Below are 16,376 nucleotides of genomic sequence, written 5' to 3'. Positions count from 1 at the left end.
CGATCTGAACACTTCACCGGGCCATCAATCGATGGAAGCGATGAGCGCTTTGCACAAAGGACACGAACGTAGTCAACATGAGCTAATCACCAGTACATACGAGTTTGATTAAGTCGGGCGCCCTCTCGGCTCTCGCTGGTCTTTGGGAAAGATGTCTTATCTTGCCGAGTAGGTGTGACTCGCACGTCTTGTCGTGGGAATGATTTCGACAATAGAAGATGGGTAGGATAAAGTAGCGTGATCTACCCGGATGAAACATGTGACACAAGTATTTCTAACGAGTTCGGGCCTCTCGCGGTGAAGACATCTACCCTATGTCTCGTACTCCGGAGAATTTTTCCTTGATCTGCGTATGAACATGGGTGAGGCTAGCCATAGTGGGGAGTAACATAGACTAGTGTCATCCGTAGTGGAGAATGACATGGAGGTAGCGTCATAGGTCGTTGTATTTATTAGCTTGTAGACTCATTTTGACTTCAGAAGTGTTATGTGATGGTACATATTATGTTAGTACTCCAAACACCTCCCTCCTCATTAACTACATGCCACATAAGCAAACTTATTTTTGGCTGCGTTACGTTACTAGCTAAGTTACTCCCACTATGACCAGCCTTACAAGGAGTATGTGAGAGTTTGAGAGAGAGAGGGTGGGGGGAGAGAGAGGTGGAAGAATGCCCCCTAGTTATGTTGTGGGAGGTGGCTTATAGACTGCCCATAGTGGGAGTAACTTCAGTAGTACCATAAGGTCCAACTCAACAAATTTGCTTATGTGGCAATAATTTAATGAGGAGATAGATGATTTAAGCTAGTTACTTAACATCACACATACCAAGATAAGATGAGTCTACAAGCTAATAAACAAAGTGTTGCATGTCCGCATGCGCCCGTCCGGCACCTTCTCCGTCGAGATTCAGTCAGGCGACGTGCGCCTCGGCCTCGACACCTTTGACACCCCCCACAAGGCCGCCCGTGCATACGACGTGGCGGCGTGGCGCCTCCGGCGGTCCCATTGGCACATGAACTTCCCGGACGTGCCGACGCGGGAGCGGGCGCAGGAGTTGGCGCCTCCCCCGCGGCGTATCACCAACGAGGATCGCCGCGAGAACCGGAGGCGGGAGCACCGTCTCAGCCTTGTCGAGACGGACGAGGAAGCCATGGCGCTGTGGCGCCAATGCTTCCCACAAGACGTCATCAACGAGCATCAATCACTAGTAGAAAAGGGGGCTTTGGATCAGGCCGGGTCAGCCCATTAGTCCCGGTTCAGTCCAGAACCGGGACCCATGGGGGCATTGGTCCCGGTTCGTGAGCCTAGGGGGCTGATCGGGCCACGTGGGCCATTGGTCCCGGTTCGTCTGGACCTTTTGGTCTCGGTTGGTGGGACGAACCGGCACCAATGGGCCTGGCTCCTGGCCCACCACCATTGGTCCCGATTGGTGGCTTGAACCGGGACCACAGGCTGCCCTTTAGTCCCGGTTCATGCCACGAACCGGGACCAATGAGGTGCCTATATATACCCCTCGCCCGCGAGCAGAGCACTCCAGTGAGTGCTCTGTTTTTCTCTGGCCGGCGAGGGGAGGGCTTTGTGGTGCTCTAGCTCACCTCCTATGCACATGAGGTGTTCGATGAAATGCCCGAGCCACACTAGTTAAGCTTTCTCCTCTCGAAGCTCGACCTCAAAACTCCATTTTCCTCGAGATTTTTCTAGGTTTAGCGGCCCGTCACGTCCCATTCCCGTCTTCACCGCCGTCGATCGTCCACGCCGATCTCGTCGCCGGCACCACCGTGGTGAGCCTCTTGTTCTTATCTTCTTTCTGAAAGAAAAAAATTCTTACTTTAGATGATACTTGTCTAATTTTCTTACTATTTTAATGCCTGTTATTATATAGTGCTATGGTTTTGGTATCCGTCCCCGTCGGCCCTCGTCCTGTCTATGATTCAGATGTGGTATATATTATTTTTATAACTATATTGGTTCATTTATTGTTTATGAAAATTATGCCGACCAACGTGACATAGATTTTATTTATCTAGGAGGTATGTGAACCGGAAATTCCAACCGACCCTATTGTCGAGAGGTTAAATTTAGTTGAAGAAGAAAACAATTTCTTGAAGGAAAAAATAAAAAAAATTGAGGAGGAGAAGATGATATTGGAGTTGCATGTTGCGGATGTCATCGATGATCACAAGATCAAGATGGATGCAATGCGCTTGAAGATTAGAAAGATTAGAAAATATGCCATTCATACCAAGGCTTGGTATCATTATGCCGTTGGATCAATTGTTACCTTGGTTGCGATTATGATCACATTTGTTTTCGCATTGAAATGTTTTACATAGTTTCAATGTATGGTTTAATTAATTAGATGCTCTGGAGAGCTATATGTTGTTAGATGAGAACTATGTATGTACTTTGGTTTTAATGTGATGATGAACTTCTATTAATTTGGTCACTTAATTATCTATTCATGATGTTCTGTAATGGTTTTTGACACACTTAATTATATATAATGCACGCAGATGAACCGGCAATGGATGTACGGTGACAGACACACCTCCGAGTACATTAAGGGCGTGCATCATTTTCTCGAAGTGGCTGAGGCAAACAAGCAAAATGGTTTTATGTGTTGTCCATGCCCTAAATGTGGGAATACGAAGTCTTACTCTGACCGGAAAATCCTCCACACCCACCTGCTTTACAAGGGTTTCATGCCACACTATAATGTTTGGACGAGGCATAGAGAAATAGGGGTTATGATGGAAGACGGCGAAGAAGAAGAGGACGATGACAACTATGTGGCCCCTGAATACGATGATGCTGCAACGGGGGAAGCTGCTGAAGATCAAGAGGAACCACATGATGTGCCCAATGATGCTGCAACGGGTGAAGCTGCTGAAGATCAAGAGGAACCAGACGATGTGCCCGATGATGATGATCTCCACCGGGTCATTGTCGATGCAAGGACTCAATGCGAAAGTCAAAAGGAGAAGCTGAAGTTCGATCACATGTTAGAGGATCACAAAAAAGGGTTGTACACCAATTGCGAAGATCGCAACACAAAGCTCGGTACCATACTGGAATTGCTGCAGTGGAAGGCAGAGAATGCTATGCCTGACAAAGGATTTGAGAAGCTACTGAAAATATTAAAGAAGAAGCTTCCAAAGGATAACAAATTGCCCAGCAGTACATACGCAACAAAGAAGGTCGTATGCCCTCTAGGATTGGAGGTGCAGAAGATACATGCATGCCCTAATGACTGCATCCTCTACCGCGATGCGTACAAGGATCTGAACGCATGCCCGGCATGCGGTGCATTGCGGTATAAGATCTGACGAGATGACCCTGATGATGTTGATGGCGAGCCCCCCAGGAAGAGGGTTCCTGCGAAGGTGATGTAGTATGCTCCTATAATACCACGGTTGAAACGTCTGTTCAGAAACGGAGAGCATACCAAGTTGATGCGATGGCACAATGAGGACCGTAAGAAAGACGGGAAGTTGAGAGCACCCGCTAACGGGTCGCAGTGGAGAAAAATCGAGGGGAAGTACTGGGCTGAGTTTTCAAGTGACCCAAGGAACGTATGGTTTGCTTTAAGCGCGGATGGCATTAATCCTTTCGGGGAGCAGAGCAGCAATCACATCACCTGGCCCGTGACTCTATGTATGTATACCCCCTCCCCGATAATATTATTTTCCCATGTACGTATGTCGTCGTTGTCGATATAAACCCCTCCCGATAACTTCAACACGTGGGGGGGGGGTCGATATACCCCCTCCCCGATAACATTATTTTCCCATGTATGTATGTCGTCGTTGTCAATATTACCCCCTCCCGGATAACTTCGACATGAGGGGCGGTCGATATATATACCCCCTCTCGACTGTGATAACTTATACCGCGGGAGCACCCCCCGACCCTCTTGCTCGACCAAAACTCTTGAGTACACCCAAACCCTAGAAAAAACGATATCGGTCTCCTACCCCCTCTTGCCACGCCCCTACCCGACAAACTCTCTCGAGGCCACCCCAAACCCTTGAAGCGTTGTCAAGGCCACCCCAAACCCTAGAGAAGCAGCGTCGACGCCACTAATATGATTCCTTATTGTGATTAGCTAGCTAGTTCTACGTTTGCCACTAATATATCCATCTGTCATGTTTGAATAATAATTGCCATGTTGTAAATATTTGTAGAAACTATGGACACCCCCTGAGATGAAGCAATAGAAGCGGTGTTGGAGGACATAATCACACAAGGAAGTGATGCCGTCTTCTCATTTCTAACGACACCGATGGTCTGGAAGGACAGGGTGAAGAAGCAGGCTATGATTATGATGGCTCCTTTGACCCAATGCCGGTGCAAGAAGGAGACCGTGATGACGGCTCTGGTGACCGAACCAAGTCTGGCCAGGTATATATATTAGTTAAGCCTATGCTGACTAGCTAATTGATGCATTCATTGTTTTGATATGTACACATATTAATTAACTCTCGTCTTTCTTCTTTTTTCTAGCCCTCCGGATAGAGCACAACTTCGGTAAAGAGACGAGGCCCGAAGAAAAAGTTGCGCTCGGATAAAAGGTTTGAGATCACAGCAATCGCGCACAATGGCCAACCGATTGAACCCATCCGGACAAAAGATGCATTTTCTGCTCAGTGCGGGGTTCTTGTTTGGGACAAGATCCCGATCAGCATCCACCAATGGTATAAGCCTAAGAACGAAGACCCTGAGGTGTCTTATGTCAATGATATGCATGAAGATGATCTTTGGACTGAGCTGAAGTCAAATTTCACCCTACCGCCAGAGGAGGATCCGGAGAAGCCAGTTAAAGAGCAATTAATCAAGTCTTTTGCTCTTAAGAAGATGGTAGACCTATTCAGGAGGTGGAAGAATGAGCTGAAAAGGTTTGTCGACAAAGAAGAGACACCAGAATTCATCGGCAAATATGAGAAGATCAGAGATCACTGGCCCGCATTTGTGGCCCACAAGACATCGGAAAAGAATAAGAAGATGTCGGCGACAAACAAGAAAAATGTTGCGAAGAAGAAGCTTCACCATCGCACGGGTTCAGGTGGCTACCTCAAAGCCCGGCCTAAGTGGGCCAAGGCTGAGAATGATCTGCTTGATAAAGGGATCGAACCAGAGACAATGAACTGGCCAGACCGTTGCCGGACTTGGTTCTTCGGGGCTGGTGGAACCTTGGACCCTGTATCAGGGAAGTGCCTTTGGACGGATGAGCAAATGAAAATACCAGTCAAGAGGCTTCAGCACTATATCGATGCAGCGCAACAAGGAACGTTCGTTCTAGACAGAGAGAACGACGAGCTCACAATGGCCCTCGGGAATCCTGAGCACCCTGGACGGACACGAGGCACGCCAGGCTCCGTTCCGTGGAAGGCTGGTTTTCCGGATGCAGGCGGTTACAAATGCCAGGAGAGGAGGAAAAAAGTGCAGCAGACCCAACTACAGGCGGTGCATGCAAGGGTACAAGCGATAGAGGAACGAGAAGCAAATCGCAGCAAACGACTTGCCGAAGCTTCCCCTGAAGCTACCCCGCCATCTCAACGGATAAGCAGCGTGGCTTCCACCGAGCTGCTTCAGCCGGAGCATGTCTTGACGGCTCCTGCCAGCTACCCCGTGGATGCTATCATGGAGTCTCAACATTGCCACCTTATGACGCAATGGCAAAACTTCAAAGTCAAGGTGGCTGTCGGCTCTGTTCGACCTCCTGAACCCGGTGCAAATTTTCACTGTCGTCCGATTCCAGAAGGATATGCAAGGGTGACGGTGGATGAAATAACGGAGGGATATGAGGACCTCCAGCTTGACCACCCTACCGGTGAAGGGGAGACTCGGCTCGGTTCTGCTCTGAAGACTCCATGCCTATGGCGGAAGGAGCTCATCAACCTTCCGAGCTGGACGCCTCCGCCTCCTCCTCCTGCTCCGGCGAGTCAGGGCACTCCGCCTCCTTCATCGCCTCCTCCTCCGGCGAGTGACGATCAGGGCACTCGGCCTCCTTCTCCGGCGCGTGGCGGCACTCCGCCTCCTTCTCCGCCTGTGCCGGTGCACCCGAGCAGCCAGTCTCCTCCTTCTCCGCCTCGTCAGCAAGGGCAGAAGAGACCCGCCGCCGCTCCGGCGCGTCGTAATCCTCCTCCACCTCGTAAGCAAGGAAAGAGGACAGCCGCAGCCGCTCCGTCTGCTCTGCCGGTGTCTAGCAGTACAGCCAGAGGCGGGAGGCAATACAGATTCGGTCTTTCTCTGAAGACTCCAGAGAAGTTACTATACGAGATGACTACGGAGGAGAACGCGAAGATCGCGCGAGCCGAAGTGACGAACTTCTTTCAAGGGGTGAAAGAAAATAAACATCCACCTCCGGAGGAGAAGGTAGATCCGGTGAAAGCGAAGCGCACTCTGGCTGCCCAGAGAAAACCACCAAAGTCTCCGCCAAAAGGCAACTATGAGCGCATTATTGGAAAGACATTTGTCGAAGCGGAGCGATCAGGAAGTACTGTCAGTGATCAAAGGATAAAAGAACGACGAGCTGGGAAAAAAATTGCCCATCTCGGCGAACAAGCGAACCAATCGTGCCCCCCGCTCAAGGTGTCTAGCGACATCGTCGCTAATGATCTGAGGATGGTGCCCAGTTATAGCAATCTTGGAGATTACTTGCCCGATGATGTACATTATGATTTCTTGAAGGTGGTACACAGATACGAGTACGGGAAGCCTCTCATCAAAGATGAAAGATCTCTAACAACGATGATGCGAAGATTGCATGATTGGTACATGAAAACCTGCAGCGAGTCTGTGGGGAGGAATACTTTGACGCTGAGAGTTAGAGAGGAGCATGACCTCGTTGGAATTGAACTGTTGAATGTTCCATTTGAGAAGTTCTTCCAGTTTTTCAATCAAAGGGCCCTCGATAAAGCAACGGTCACTTGCTACTGTCTGTAAGTAGTATTACTTCTGTCATTAAGTCTCTCTATATAGGCCAGCTCTTTCATTGCATGTATTTATAATTATCCTCACTATATTATGCAGATTGAAGATCGCCGAATTGAAGAAAAGACAAGTTAGTGATATTGGGTTCATTAACACAAATATCATAGATGCAACTGAGGTTGAATATCATGCTGAAGATACCGAGGCCAACTTGCTACGATCGTTGGTAATAAATGAAAACAAAGATATAATACCCTTTCCTTACAACTTCAAGTGAGTGTTACTGTCTTGTGCATATTCGGTTTCCCTTATATATTAGTCCAGGTTATAGTAATGTAATTGATGAGTTATGCATGCGTGCGCAGTTTTCACTATATTCTCCTAGAGATTAAGCTTGAGCAGGGACTAGTAACCGTCTTAGACTCGAGACGAAAAGATCCCCAGGAGTATGCGGACATGACTCAAATGCTCGAGAAGTAACTTAAATCGATCATTATCCATCATATCAGTAACTTTGTTCATTTCCTGATATCAAGTAATTGTTTTCTTTGTGTGGCAGGGTTTGGAGAAAATTCACCAAAAAAGCTCCGGGACTACCGAAGAAGCTGCAATTTAGACACCCGAAAGTAAGTACTATAGTAGCATTTTCCGCGCGTCTCCTAGTGATTCAAGCGCTAGATTCATCAATACCATTTGGCATGCTTTCTTATCAGTTTGATTAGCCTCTATTTCTTGTAAAGTGGTTGTGGCAGGATCAAGGGAATGATTTCTGTGGATACTACGATTGCGAGTCCATCCACTACACGACCTGTGAACGAGGGTACTCTGACGAACAATATGAAGTGCGTAAGCAATAATATTCACAATTTTATTTTATTACCATCATTTGTGTTGAGTTTCATTTATTCATATATATATATAGGTATTGACCCCCTTCTTCAAATTAGATCTTTCGGATGCAGGATGAACTCCTACCACCAGATCGTATGTGAGCAATTCAAGAGGAATTGTCGGCATTCTTCTTTGACCACGTGATCGCTGAAGACGGAGAATACTATGTGGATCCTGTGTTCATATATAATTAGTAGATTATATTGTAAGAGATGATTATTGTATATATGTAGCCGGTAGTGTCGGATAGATATACGAGAACTTGTTGTTCGACCAATCTCTCAGAGAAGGAGAGGTGGTCGATATCACTTCTCTCTGTATGCATATATGTTCATGACGACCTTCTGTTTCCTTCGTTTGCTTACTAGCTAGCTAGCGTGTCTAGTCCTCTCTATACGTATATAGTACGTAGCGTCGACCAAGCACGGACATAAGAGAGGACACTTCTCTCTATTAATTAGCTAGCTAACACAATATATGAAACACCTAAATTAACCCCCCAAAACCCCCAACCCCCCCCCCTTCAAAAAAAACAAAAACCCCAGCCCCTGAAATGCTGACGCGTGGATGCCTATTGGTCCCGGTTGGTGGGGAAGATATCTGGTGCTACGGGAGCACCTAAGTTTAGGTGCTCCAGCAGCTTCTCAGCCGTTGGATCTGAAATCCAAAGGTCAAGGGGAGAGCTTGCACATTTGTGATAGCCTAGCTTATTAGGGATGGTAGACTACTCATATCAATAATGAATTCCTTCTTTTCCGGAAGCCCATTCGGAAAGAACTCCAAAGTTAAGTGTGCTCAGCTTGGAGTAGTTTCAGGATGGGTGACCGACCGGGAAGTTTCTCCCGGATGCACACGAGTGAGGACAAAGTGCGCAGAAAAGACAAGTATTGATCTATGGGGCCAGTCTAGATCCCGCCAGGAGTAACGACCACCGGCGGCTGTGTCCGGGGCGTTACAACATTTATTCAAAAAACACCCTAGGAGTATGTTATTACAGCCAGATCCAGCGCATCCGTAGATGACCGTTGGATTTCAGATCCAATAGTTGAGAAGCTCTTGGAGCACCTAAACTTAGGTGCTCCCGTAGCACCTGATAATTTCCCCCCGGTTGGTGCCACCAACTGGGACCAAATGCCCTCCTGCCTAGGCTCGGCGGACCGGCCACGTGGAGGCCCATCTGTCCTGGTTCGTGTAAGAACCGGGACTAAAGGGCTAGGGCATTAGTAACAACCCTTTAGTTCTGGTTCAAAAACCGGGACAAAAGGCCCTTACCAACCGGAACGAATGGGTTTTTTTCTACTAGTGAGTTCTTCGCCGAGAGTAGGGTGAAGAGGGAGGAGAGGAGGGCAGAGCGAACAACCTATCACGAGGATAGGTGAAGGCGGAAGGCGGCCACTGAATTCAACATCGCACTAGGAGATGCGTCATCCTGGGGCTCCAACGACGATCTGTTCCTTGACGCCTTCATTCAGACGCCGGAGGAGGACATCTCCGAGTCAGAGGAGGACGACAAGTAGTAGTTTTTTGTTTTATCTATCTATCGTAGGAGGAGGCTATGAACTATCTATGTATCATTTTATAATCTATCGTTTTATCTATCTATGTTCTATCTATCTATCGTTTTCTATCTATCTATGTCTATATACTATCTATCTATCGGGTTTTTATCTATCTATGTCTATATAATCAAAGCCAAATGTGTATCGAGTCGTAGTACAAAAAGGAAAAAAAATATAGCGCGTCTGCTAGAGCGGCTCGGGCGCGCTTTCTTTTGCGGCGGCCGCTAGAGCCAGCGCACCGCCGCGCGCAAAAGCTGGCTTCTTCCGGTGCTGTATACTGTTTTTTAGCATGCAGCGCGTTGCGCGTCTGTTGGAGATGCTCTAAGGTCCAACTCAGCAAATTTGCTTACGTGGCAATAATTTAATGAGATAGACGATTTGAGCTAGTCACTTAACATCACACATACCAAGACAAGTAAAATTAGAAATAACAATGCAATTAGAAATAACAATCAACAATATCATATTTATATTCATATTAATGTTCATAGTGAAGGTACACCCGCAAAAAGAAAAACAAATCGTCAGAATCCACCTCCTCTCTCTTTTTTTTGACACCTGCGAATCCACCTCCTCCTCGTTGTCCGCCACCTTGGTAATCACAAAATTAGACAAATCAGCCGCGACACCTTTTGGCAAAATACAGATCAAACCCTTTGACGGCATATCAGAGAAGGACGACTCTTGGATCGGATTGAGCAAATACGAAGAGACGACTTTGGCGCCGCCATTATCAGATCTGCAAGTGAACGAACATTCAAATACGCATTCTGCAGTCTTGGGACGCTGGACACAAAAGACAGAGACCGAACGGCCTCCGGACTCCGGCTCCGAGAAGTCCGGGTGCGGGAAAACCGGCGCCAGTTCCGGTCCCACGTAGAGCACAAAGAGTTGGCCGTCTTCGGCACGTAGGATGTGCCTGCCAGGATCGGAGGGCATATCAAACTGATGGTGGTACGCAAAATCTTTCGTCGGCCACTCGTGGACGATCGTGAAATGGTTCAAGAGCTCCGCCCTTTGCCCGTGGAAGCCGCAGTGTAACAGGGGGCACACATCGTACTGGCACGTCTTCTCGTGGCTTTCCTTCTGGTGGTAGGCGAGTCTCTCCGTGCATCCGCGGTTGCTGCAGCGAACGACGATTTCGCTGAGAAGCTTGTCCATGGGGGAGGCTGTGCTTGGACCTTGTATTGCAGCAAGCGCTCTGTGGGCGCTTGGCATCACAAGATGAGCAGATGAAATGCGGGTGCCCGAAGGAGCACTGGAAGAGAAAATCAAATAAACGGGAGCAGCGTCATGCGGGTGCCCAAAGCTTCAGCTCATCGATGCGATGATATTATACACAAAAGAGCACGCATACCTGGAAAACAGGAGGTTTCAGGGGCTGGAAGCAACTGCGGCAGTCTAAGAACTCCATGGAAGCACCCCTTGGCGCTGCCTAGTTTCTCCTTCTCACTGATCTTCAGAATTGCCCAGTATATATACAGGAGTACATAGGTGTGGCATCGAAGCTGGAGAGCCATGTTGATTCCATCCACTTCAAAATCCACGGCGGCGACCCTGTGAGACAATAAATGGCGGCAATAAATGGTACCCAGGCGAAGGACGAAGCTGGTTTGCTTTCACATTCGGTTGGACAGAAAACTAGATCACGTCCGGCTGTGCCGGGGAGAGCGAGCGTAGCGGTATTGGACTGAGGAGTCACGTTCTGGCCGTCTCCTCGACTCCTCCCCTTCGGATCATCAAATCAAAAAGGAAAATGAAATCTTCCGCTTCATTTCCTTCCTTCCTTCCTCCGAAGCAGGTAACCGCCCGCACAGCTTCTTACTCCTGTCGCAGAATATCTCCTCGGCGAGTCCATCATGGAGTGGCCGACCTTGAACCGGTGGACTCTATCACGCTGGGCTTCTGTGGCTCGCCATGGACTCCGGCGTGTACGGACGCTTGCGCATGCATCGGGAAGACAGGAACGGTTCCTCTTCTTCCCCTGGATTAATTTCCCACAGCCGTCTTGGAGTGCTCTTCTTTCTTCGCTGGCGTGGTTCGGTGGTTGCCTTGCCTGAAAGAACAAGAGCACAGCTCCACGGGATAATAAGGCTGTAAGGCTGACTTCTTCCTTCTGGATGTTTTCTCATCGCAGGGTCCTGATCGATCTGGTTGATTCGGGCCGACCAAGCAAGGAGTACGTGTACGTGTACGTGCGCGTCTAGTCTGCTGTCGGTGTCAGGTCGCCGGCTGGATCAAGGAGGTAAGCCCTTTTCTTTTCTTGGATGCTCCATGGTCGTCCCCATGACGCAAATTAAACTACTAGGATAATTTGCTTTACGGGCATGTGTTCATTTTGTATGTTGACCAAAGCTTCATTGTTTTTCATAATTAGTGCTGGTGATGTAATGTGCTAATCTCACGTTGAACTAGATTGATATTTTCTAGTCTCAAAGTTTGTTAGTTGTTGTTAGTTTTTCGTAATTAGTGCTGGTGATGTAATGTGCTAATCTCACGTTGAACTAGATTGATGTTTTCTAGTCTCAAAGTTTGTTAGTTTTCGTAATTAGTGCTGGTGATGTAATGTGCTAATCTCACGTTGAACTAGATTGATGTTTTCTAGTCTCAAAGTTTGTTTAGTCGTTGTTAGTTTTCGTAATTAGTGCTGGTGATACATCTTCATCTCTACGCTTATGCATTCGCCTTTTATCTTTAGCATTTAATTTTAGAACATTCTTGTATTATTTTCTGCCTGGACGAATGATGCACGTTAAGTACAACATTATGATATGAAGCAAACATAAATCTCAGAGGGCATAATTCCATATTAATTGCGAGATAACGACATACCGCTAGCACATGACCGCCTCTCATAGTTAGTAGTAAATCTCATTCTATTAGGCAGCATAGATAGATCGCGCACATCTTGGCGCTTAGCCAAGCTTTATTTCCTTAGCGTAGCAAATGTGCTAAATAGCTAGTACTATGTTAGTATGCATGGCTCCAAAATTAAATGCGCATCGTGATGCGTGGCTCCAAAATCTCTGAATGAACAATGACAAGCTTATTCATTCTTAGTTCAAAAATCGCCTAGCAAAATATTTGAATTCAATATAACGTGGATTCAATGTTTTGAACTCGATATCATGGCATATGTAATTCATATGAAACGGGGCCATCACACTCTATTGTGGGTGAATTTATTTGGTATCTGAGGAAACTTATAAGATAAGCCACCGTCCGAAATTTGTTGCGCGGAACTTCTGCGTGAAGGCAACATTGTAGTGTGAATCTTATACCATACAATGGTCTATGACATGTTTCACACAACAATTTCGGACCGTGGCTACAAGCCTATGTTATAAGTTAGCACAACAATGGATCCCAAAACATCTTATTTCTGAGGAAAGCAAAAGTAACATGGATGCTAAACCCGAAACCAAAACCACCTTTTTGGTCCGGGTTTAGGCCGGGCTTCCCATGCCTAGGTTTAGTTCTTAACATCCAAGTCATTATTTCAAAATCTAGTCATTATATGTTTATCAACATGATGATTCTACAGATCTCGCCGTAAGACTACCCACCGAAAAAGACAGGAAACAAATGAAGCTCCCACGCCCGCGGGTCTAAAAAATATCATCATCGGATAACTACATACAGAGCGCCCTTGGCAACCGGGAGACAAAAGAATAACAGACCTATCTCCAGTCTGATGCCACTCGTGTCGAAAGGTTACTATTGCAAAATTAGCTATCGCCTTTTCGAGAGGTGACAATTCCTACAAGAGGGTGTTGCCCTTTAGTATAGTACTACTTCAAAATAGATACAATGTCGTCGCCTTTTGGGCTATCATTGCCATATGTAAAAAGTTCGTTGCGTTTTGGAATGTCCAGACAACGTCGCCTTTTGAAATGTTCAAACGGTGTCGCCTTTTGTAACGGTAACATTTAGAAATAGCGACAACCCCGTCGCGTTCTGGACTATCATTGCTATATGGAACAATAACCTTTACAAAAGACGACGTCTGGTGTTGCGACTGTAACCTTTCCAAATGACAATCTCTTAGGCCTAGTTGTTGACATCATTTCCTTGTGTGCTTGTGAACATTACCCAGCCATACTAGCATGATCCTATGGCCTTGGGTTGTGCTCCTTCTTGGAAGCACATACATCCACAATGGCTGTAGAGTGAAAATAAAAACCCCTCTATGCTCTCTCACAACAGATTTATATGACGATTGTGTGCAAATTTGTAGTCCTCAGTCAACTGCTGCCAAAACTGAAGTAAACCTCTAGCTAGCTAATGAAAACTTGCTAGCTCGGAAAGATATGTCTATGAGAATCGTCTTAAGGAAAGAATCAGCAAACCAGCTAGCAATGCTCATATATCTTTCTCTTCTTGCCCTTCTTGTGGTCAAACGAAAGCCACACTGGGCAGTCTCACAAATCATACAAAGTGCATTGTCGGTAGGATTGACTTGTGAAGGGGACAAATTCCAAGTTAGGGACAACACTTACACAAAATTTTATGTTACCAAAGAATTCATTCAGACCACATTTTTGGATATGTTACAACCATCCGTTCTGTTAAGGTCCCATGAGACACACTTAAGTTTTTGAATTTGCTGCTACCCTTCTGATGGAACTCTTACTTCTAGGAGGATTTAGTGTAAGTGTGCAAAATTTTAGTGTAACCAAGTTTCTGTTGGAATAAACACATGATTACATTAAAAAGAATATTTTGTATTGGAGCAATTAAGGTGCTCGAAAAGCCACTCCATGGAGGACACAAGAGTTGACAATAGTCTCAAGGATGTCAAACAACAAATTTAAGTTTTTGTGGTGAAATCATCTCATCTTAGCCTTTTGATTCACCCAAAGAATGACCCAATTATCCTATTAATCTGGATCCCCCAATCAACTTATTAATTGGCCAATTAACTCAATTTAGTTATTTTTCTTGGTTTTTTAGTTTGGAGGGAGTTGGATAATGACAAAGAATATAAGAAATGAGTTTAGCCATGCAAAGCTATCGATCTAGTGCGTCCCCCTAGGTGTGTGCATATACAACAAAGATTGGTTTGAATTTTCTTCATGCACAAAAATAGATGGCTCCCCATAGAACAATTGAAACATGCAATGACAAGGGTGTGAAGTGTCAAATAAATAGCTCATTGCACAAAATTTGACATTTGATCAACAAGATATCAACAAGACTAGTTCACAAAGTGGGAAAGTGAACCTCAAGCTAGCTAACGAGAGCTTCCTAGTGTTGAAACACATGTCTTCAAGAATCATTTTAAACCAAGAATCGACAAACCAACTGGCAATGCTCTTGGTCGTTTCTCTTCCTGTCCTTGTTGTAGTCAAATCAAAACCATCTTGGACAATCAGACAAATAAAAAAGGATGTTGGCGCCAAATCGACTTGTGAAGGGGACATATTCCTAGTTAGGAACACCAGTATCATAACATTTTGTCTTGACAAAGAATCTATTCATGCCCCGTTTTCAGATTTTGTGTCCTCCATTCTTTGCGTTAAGATCCCAAGAGACACCTCAAGGTTTAGTTCTTAACATCCAAAATCTAGTCATTATATGTTTATCAACATGATGATTCTACGCATCTTGTCGTAAGACTACCCACCAAAAAAGACAAGAAACAACCAAAGCTCCCATGCCCGCAGGCCTAAAAAATATCCATGATCGCCACCTCATGCTACTCTAGGTAGGCCAGTGCACGGTCCATCTTTATCAATCCATGTGGCGAGATCTTGATCCAGTACACCCAACACGGCCTGTTGGTGCCGTCGAGCATGAATTCACTGGTCACAACAAGACAAGGAGGGAGAAACACTCTGGTGCAGAACATGCTCTATTCGACCTTCTCAGCTCGCGCGATAGTATCTTCTCTCGAAGGAACACCAAAAATTCTCCAGCACAAGTAGTCTTTATTCCATCTTATGGTGTTACATGGTTGAAATTGTTCAACGGGAGGATTCCACATACATGGTGTTGCTGATCATCCTCCATCATGCGTAGTTGGATTCCACATACATGGAGTTCTCATGCAACTTCTTCCAGCTAGTGTTCTCCTCCTTCAGCACGTTGAGCTCGTGGCAGAGCTTCGCCTTGTCCTCATGAAGTTGCAGGATTTCGCCGGTCGCCTTCTTATTCGAGGCAATGCTCTTCTTCAGCAGGCTCACCAAGCCGGCGGTCAACTCAATAGAGTTGTCCATGGGTATACCTTGTGAATTGTAGAAACTCTTATACGGGATGAAAGCTTGAAACTTTTCTCTCTCCCATACCTTCTTCCACTGTAAATCAGACGTATAAAATTAAATCTCAAACGACGAGTTCTTCAAAACTAAGTAACAATGTAATTCATCATGCGTAGTTGGATTCCACATACAGCTGGCGGTCAATTCAATAGAGTTGTCCAATTGTTACTGCCCAAGAATAACATGCCAGAAGTTCCAATGCCGCTACCCCACCCAAACTAGAAACAAAAGGATCACCAACTTCTGAAATCAAGACCACCCAGAGCAAAAGCAAGATCAGCAACCTAACCATCTTGTCCAAGGAAGGCAGATCGCAACACATCAGCAGTTGCAGGCTTTGAACATTTCACTCTTCTTCTGATTCAGATTCAAAAACTTCTTTCAATTCAGATTCAAGATCTTTGTCGGATTCAGATTCAAGATCATCTTCCCCAGCCCGAGTAATTCTCGGGAGCTCACCAATCAACGCCACGGACGCTGGATCATGAGCTCGCACCTCCGCTGACGATCCCTCCAGCAGATTCTTGCGCCACTCCTGAATGAGCCACGTCTCTCTCTCTCTCGGACAAAAGACCTGTGTTGTAACGAGGGAGTTCAAAGAGGCTCCCAAACCCAATTTCATGGACAGAGGACCTTTGTTGTTCTCTTAGGCCTTGAGCAGCGAATGCACAACAAAAAGAAAGCAGGTGAAAAACCAGAGGTATACACCACCTTAACGAAGAGGTCAGA

General features: G+C 46.1%; 2 protein-coding genes across 2 annotated transcripts; both read left to right on the top strand.

Annotated features, from left to right (window-relative positions):
* The first annotated feature begins 878 nt into the window (after positions 1-878).
* LOC147975267 (ethylene-responsive transcription factor 1-like) lies at positions 879-4,221 on the top strand. Its single transcript, XM_087520338.1, has 2 exons — positions 879-1,211; positions 4,189-4,221. Exons 1-2 carry the CDS (start codon positions 879-881, stop codon positions 4,219-4,221), a joined length of 366 nt encoding a protein of 121 aa, XP_087376464.1.
* Positions 4,222-4,858: 637 nt separating this feature from the next.
* Positions 4,859-7,214, top strand: LOC147975266 (uncharacterized). The gene is made up of 2 exons (XM_087519627.1): positions 4,859-6,945; positions 7,037-7,214. Exons 1-2 carry the CDS (start codon positions 4,859-4,861, stop codon positions 7,212-7,214), a joined length of 2,265 nt encoding a protein of 754 aa, XP_087375753.1.
* Positions 7,215-16,376: the final 9,162 nt, after the last annotated feature.

This window comes from Triticum urartu, chromosome 4A, assembly GCF_056163025.1.
Source record: "Triticum urartu cultivar PI428250 chromosome 4A, HENAU_Tu73, whole genome shotgun sequence".
Classification (NCBI taxonomy): Eukaryota; Viridiplantae; Streptophyta; class Magnoliopsida; order Poales; family Poaceae; genus Triticum; species Triticum urartu.
Note: the sequence above shows the minus strand (reverse complement) of the source record. Positions and strands in the feature narration are given on the sequence as shown.

Bases quoted from the DNA above. Each gene is read 5' to 3' on its own strand.
- LOC147975267 (XM_087520338.1), top strand. From the start codon at position 879: ATGCGCCCGTCCGGCACCTTCTCCGTCGAGATTCAGTCAGGCGACGTG. The intron at 1,212-4,188 runs GTAGAAAAGGGG...AAATATTTGTAG, and splicing joins TCAACGAGCATCAATCACTA to AAACTATGGACACCCCCTGA.
- LOC147975266 (XM_087519627.1), top strand. From the start codon at position 4,859: ATGGTAGACCTATTCAGGAGGTGGAAGAATGAGCTGAAAAGGTTTGTC. The intron at 6,946-7,036 runs GTAAGTAGTATT...TATATTATGCAG, and splicing joins ACGGTCACTTGCTACTGTCT to ATTGAAGATCGCCGAATTGA.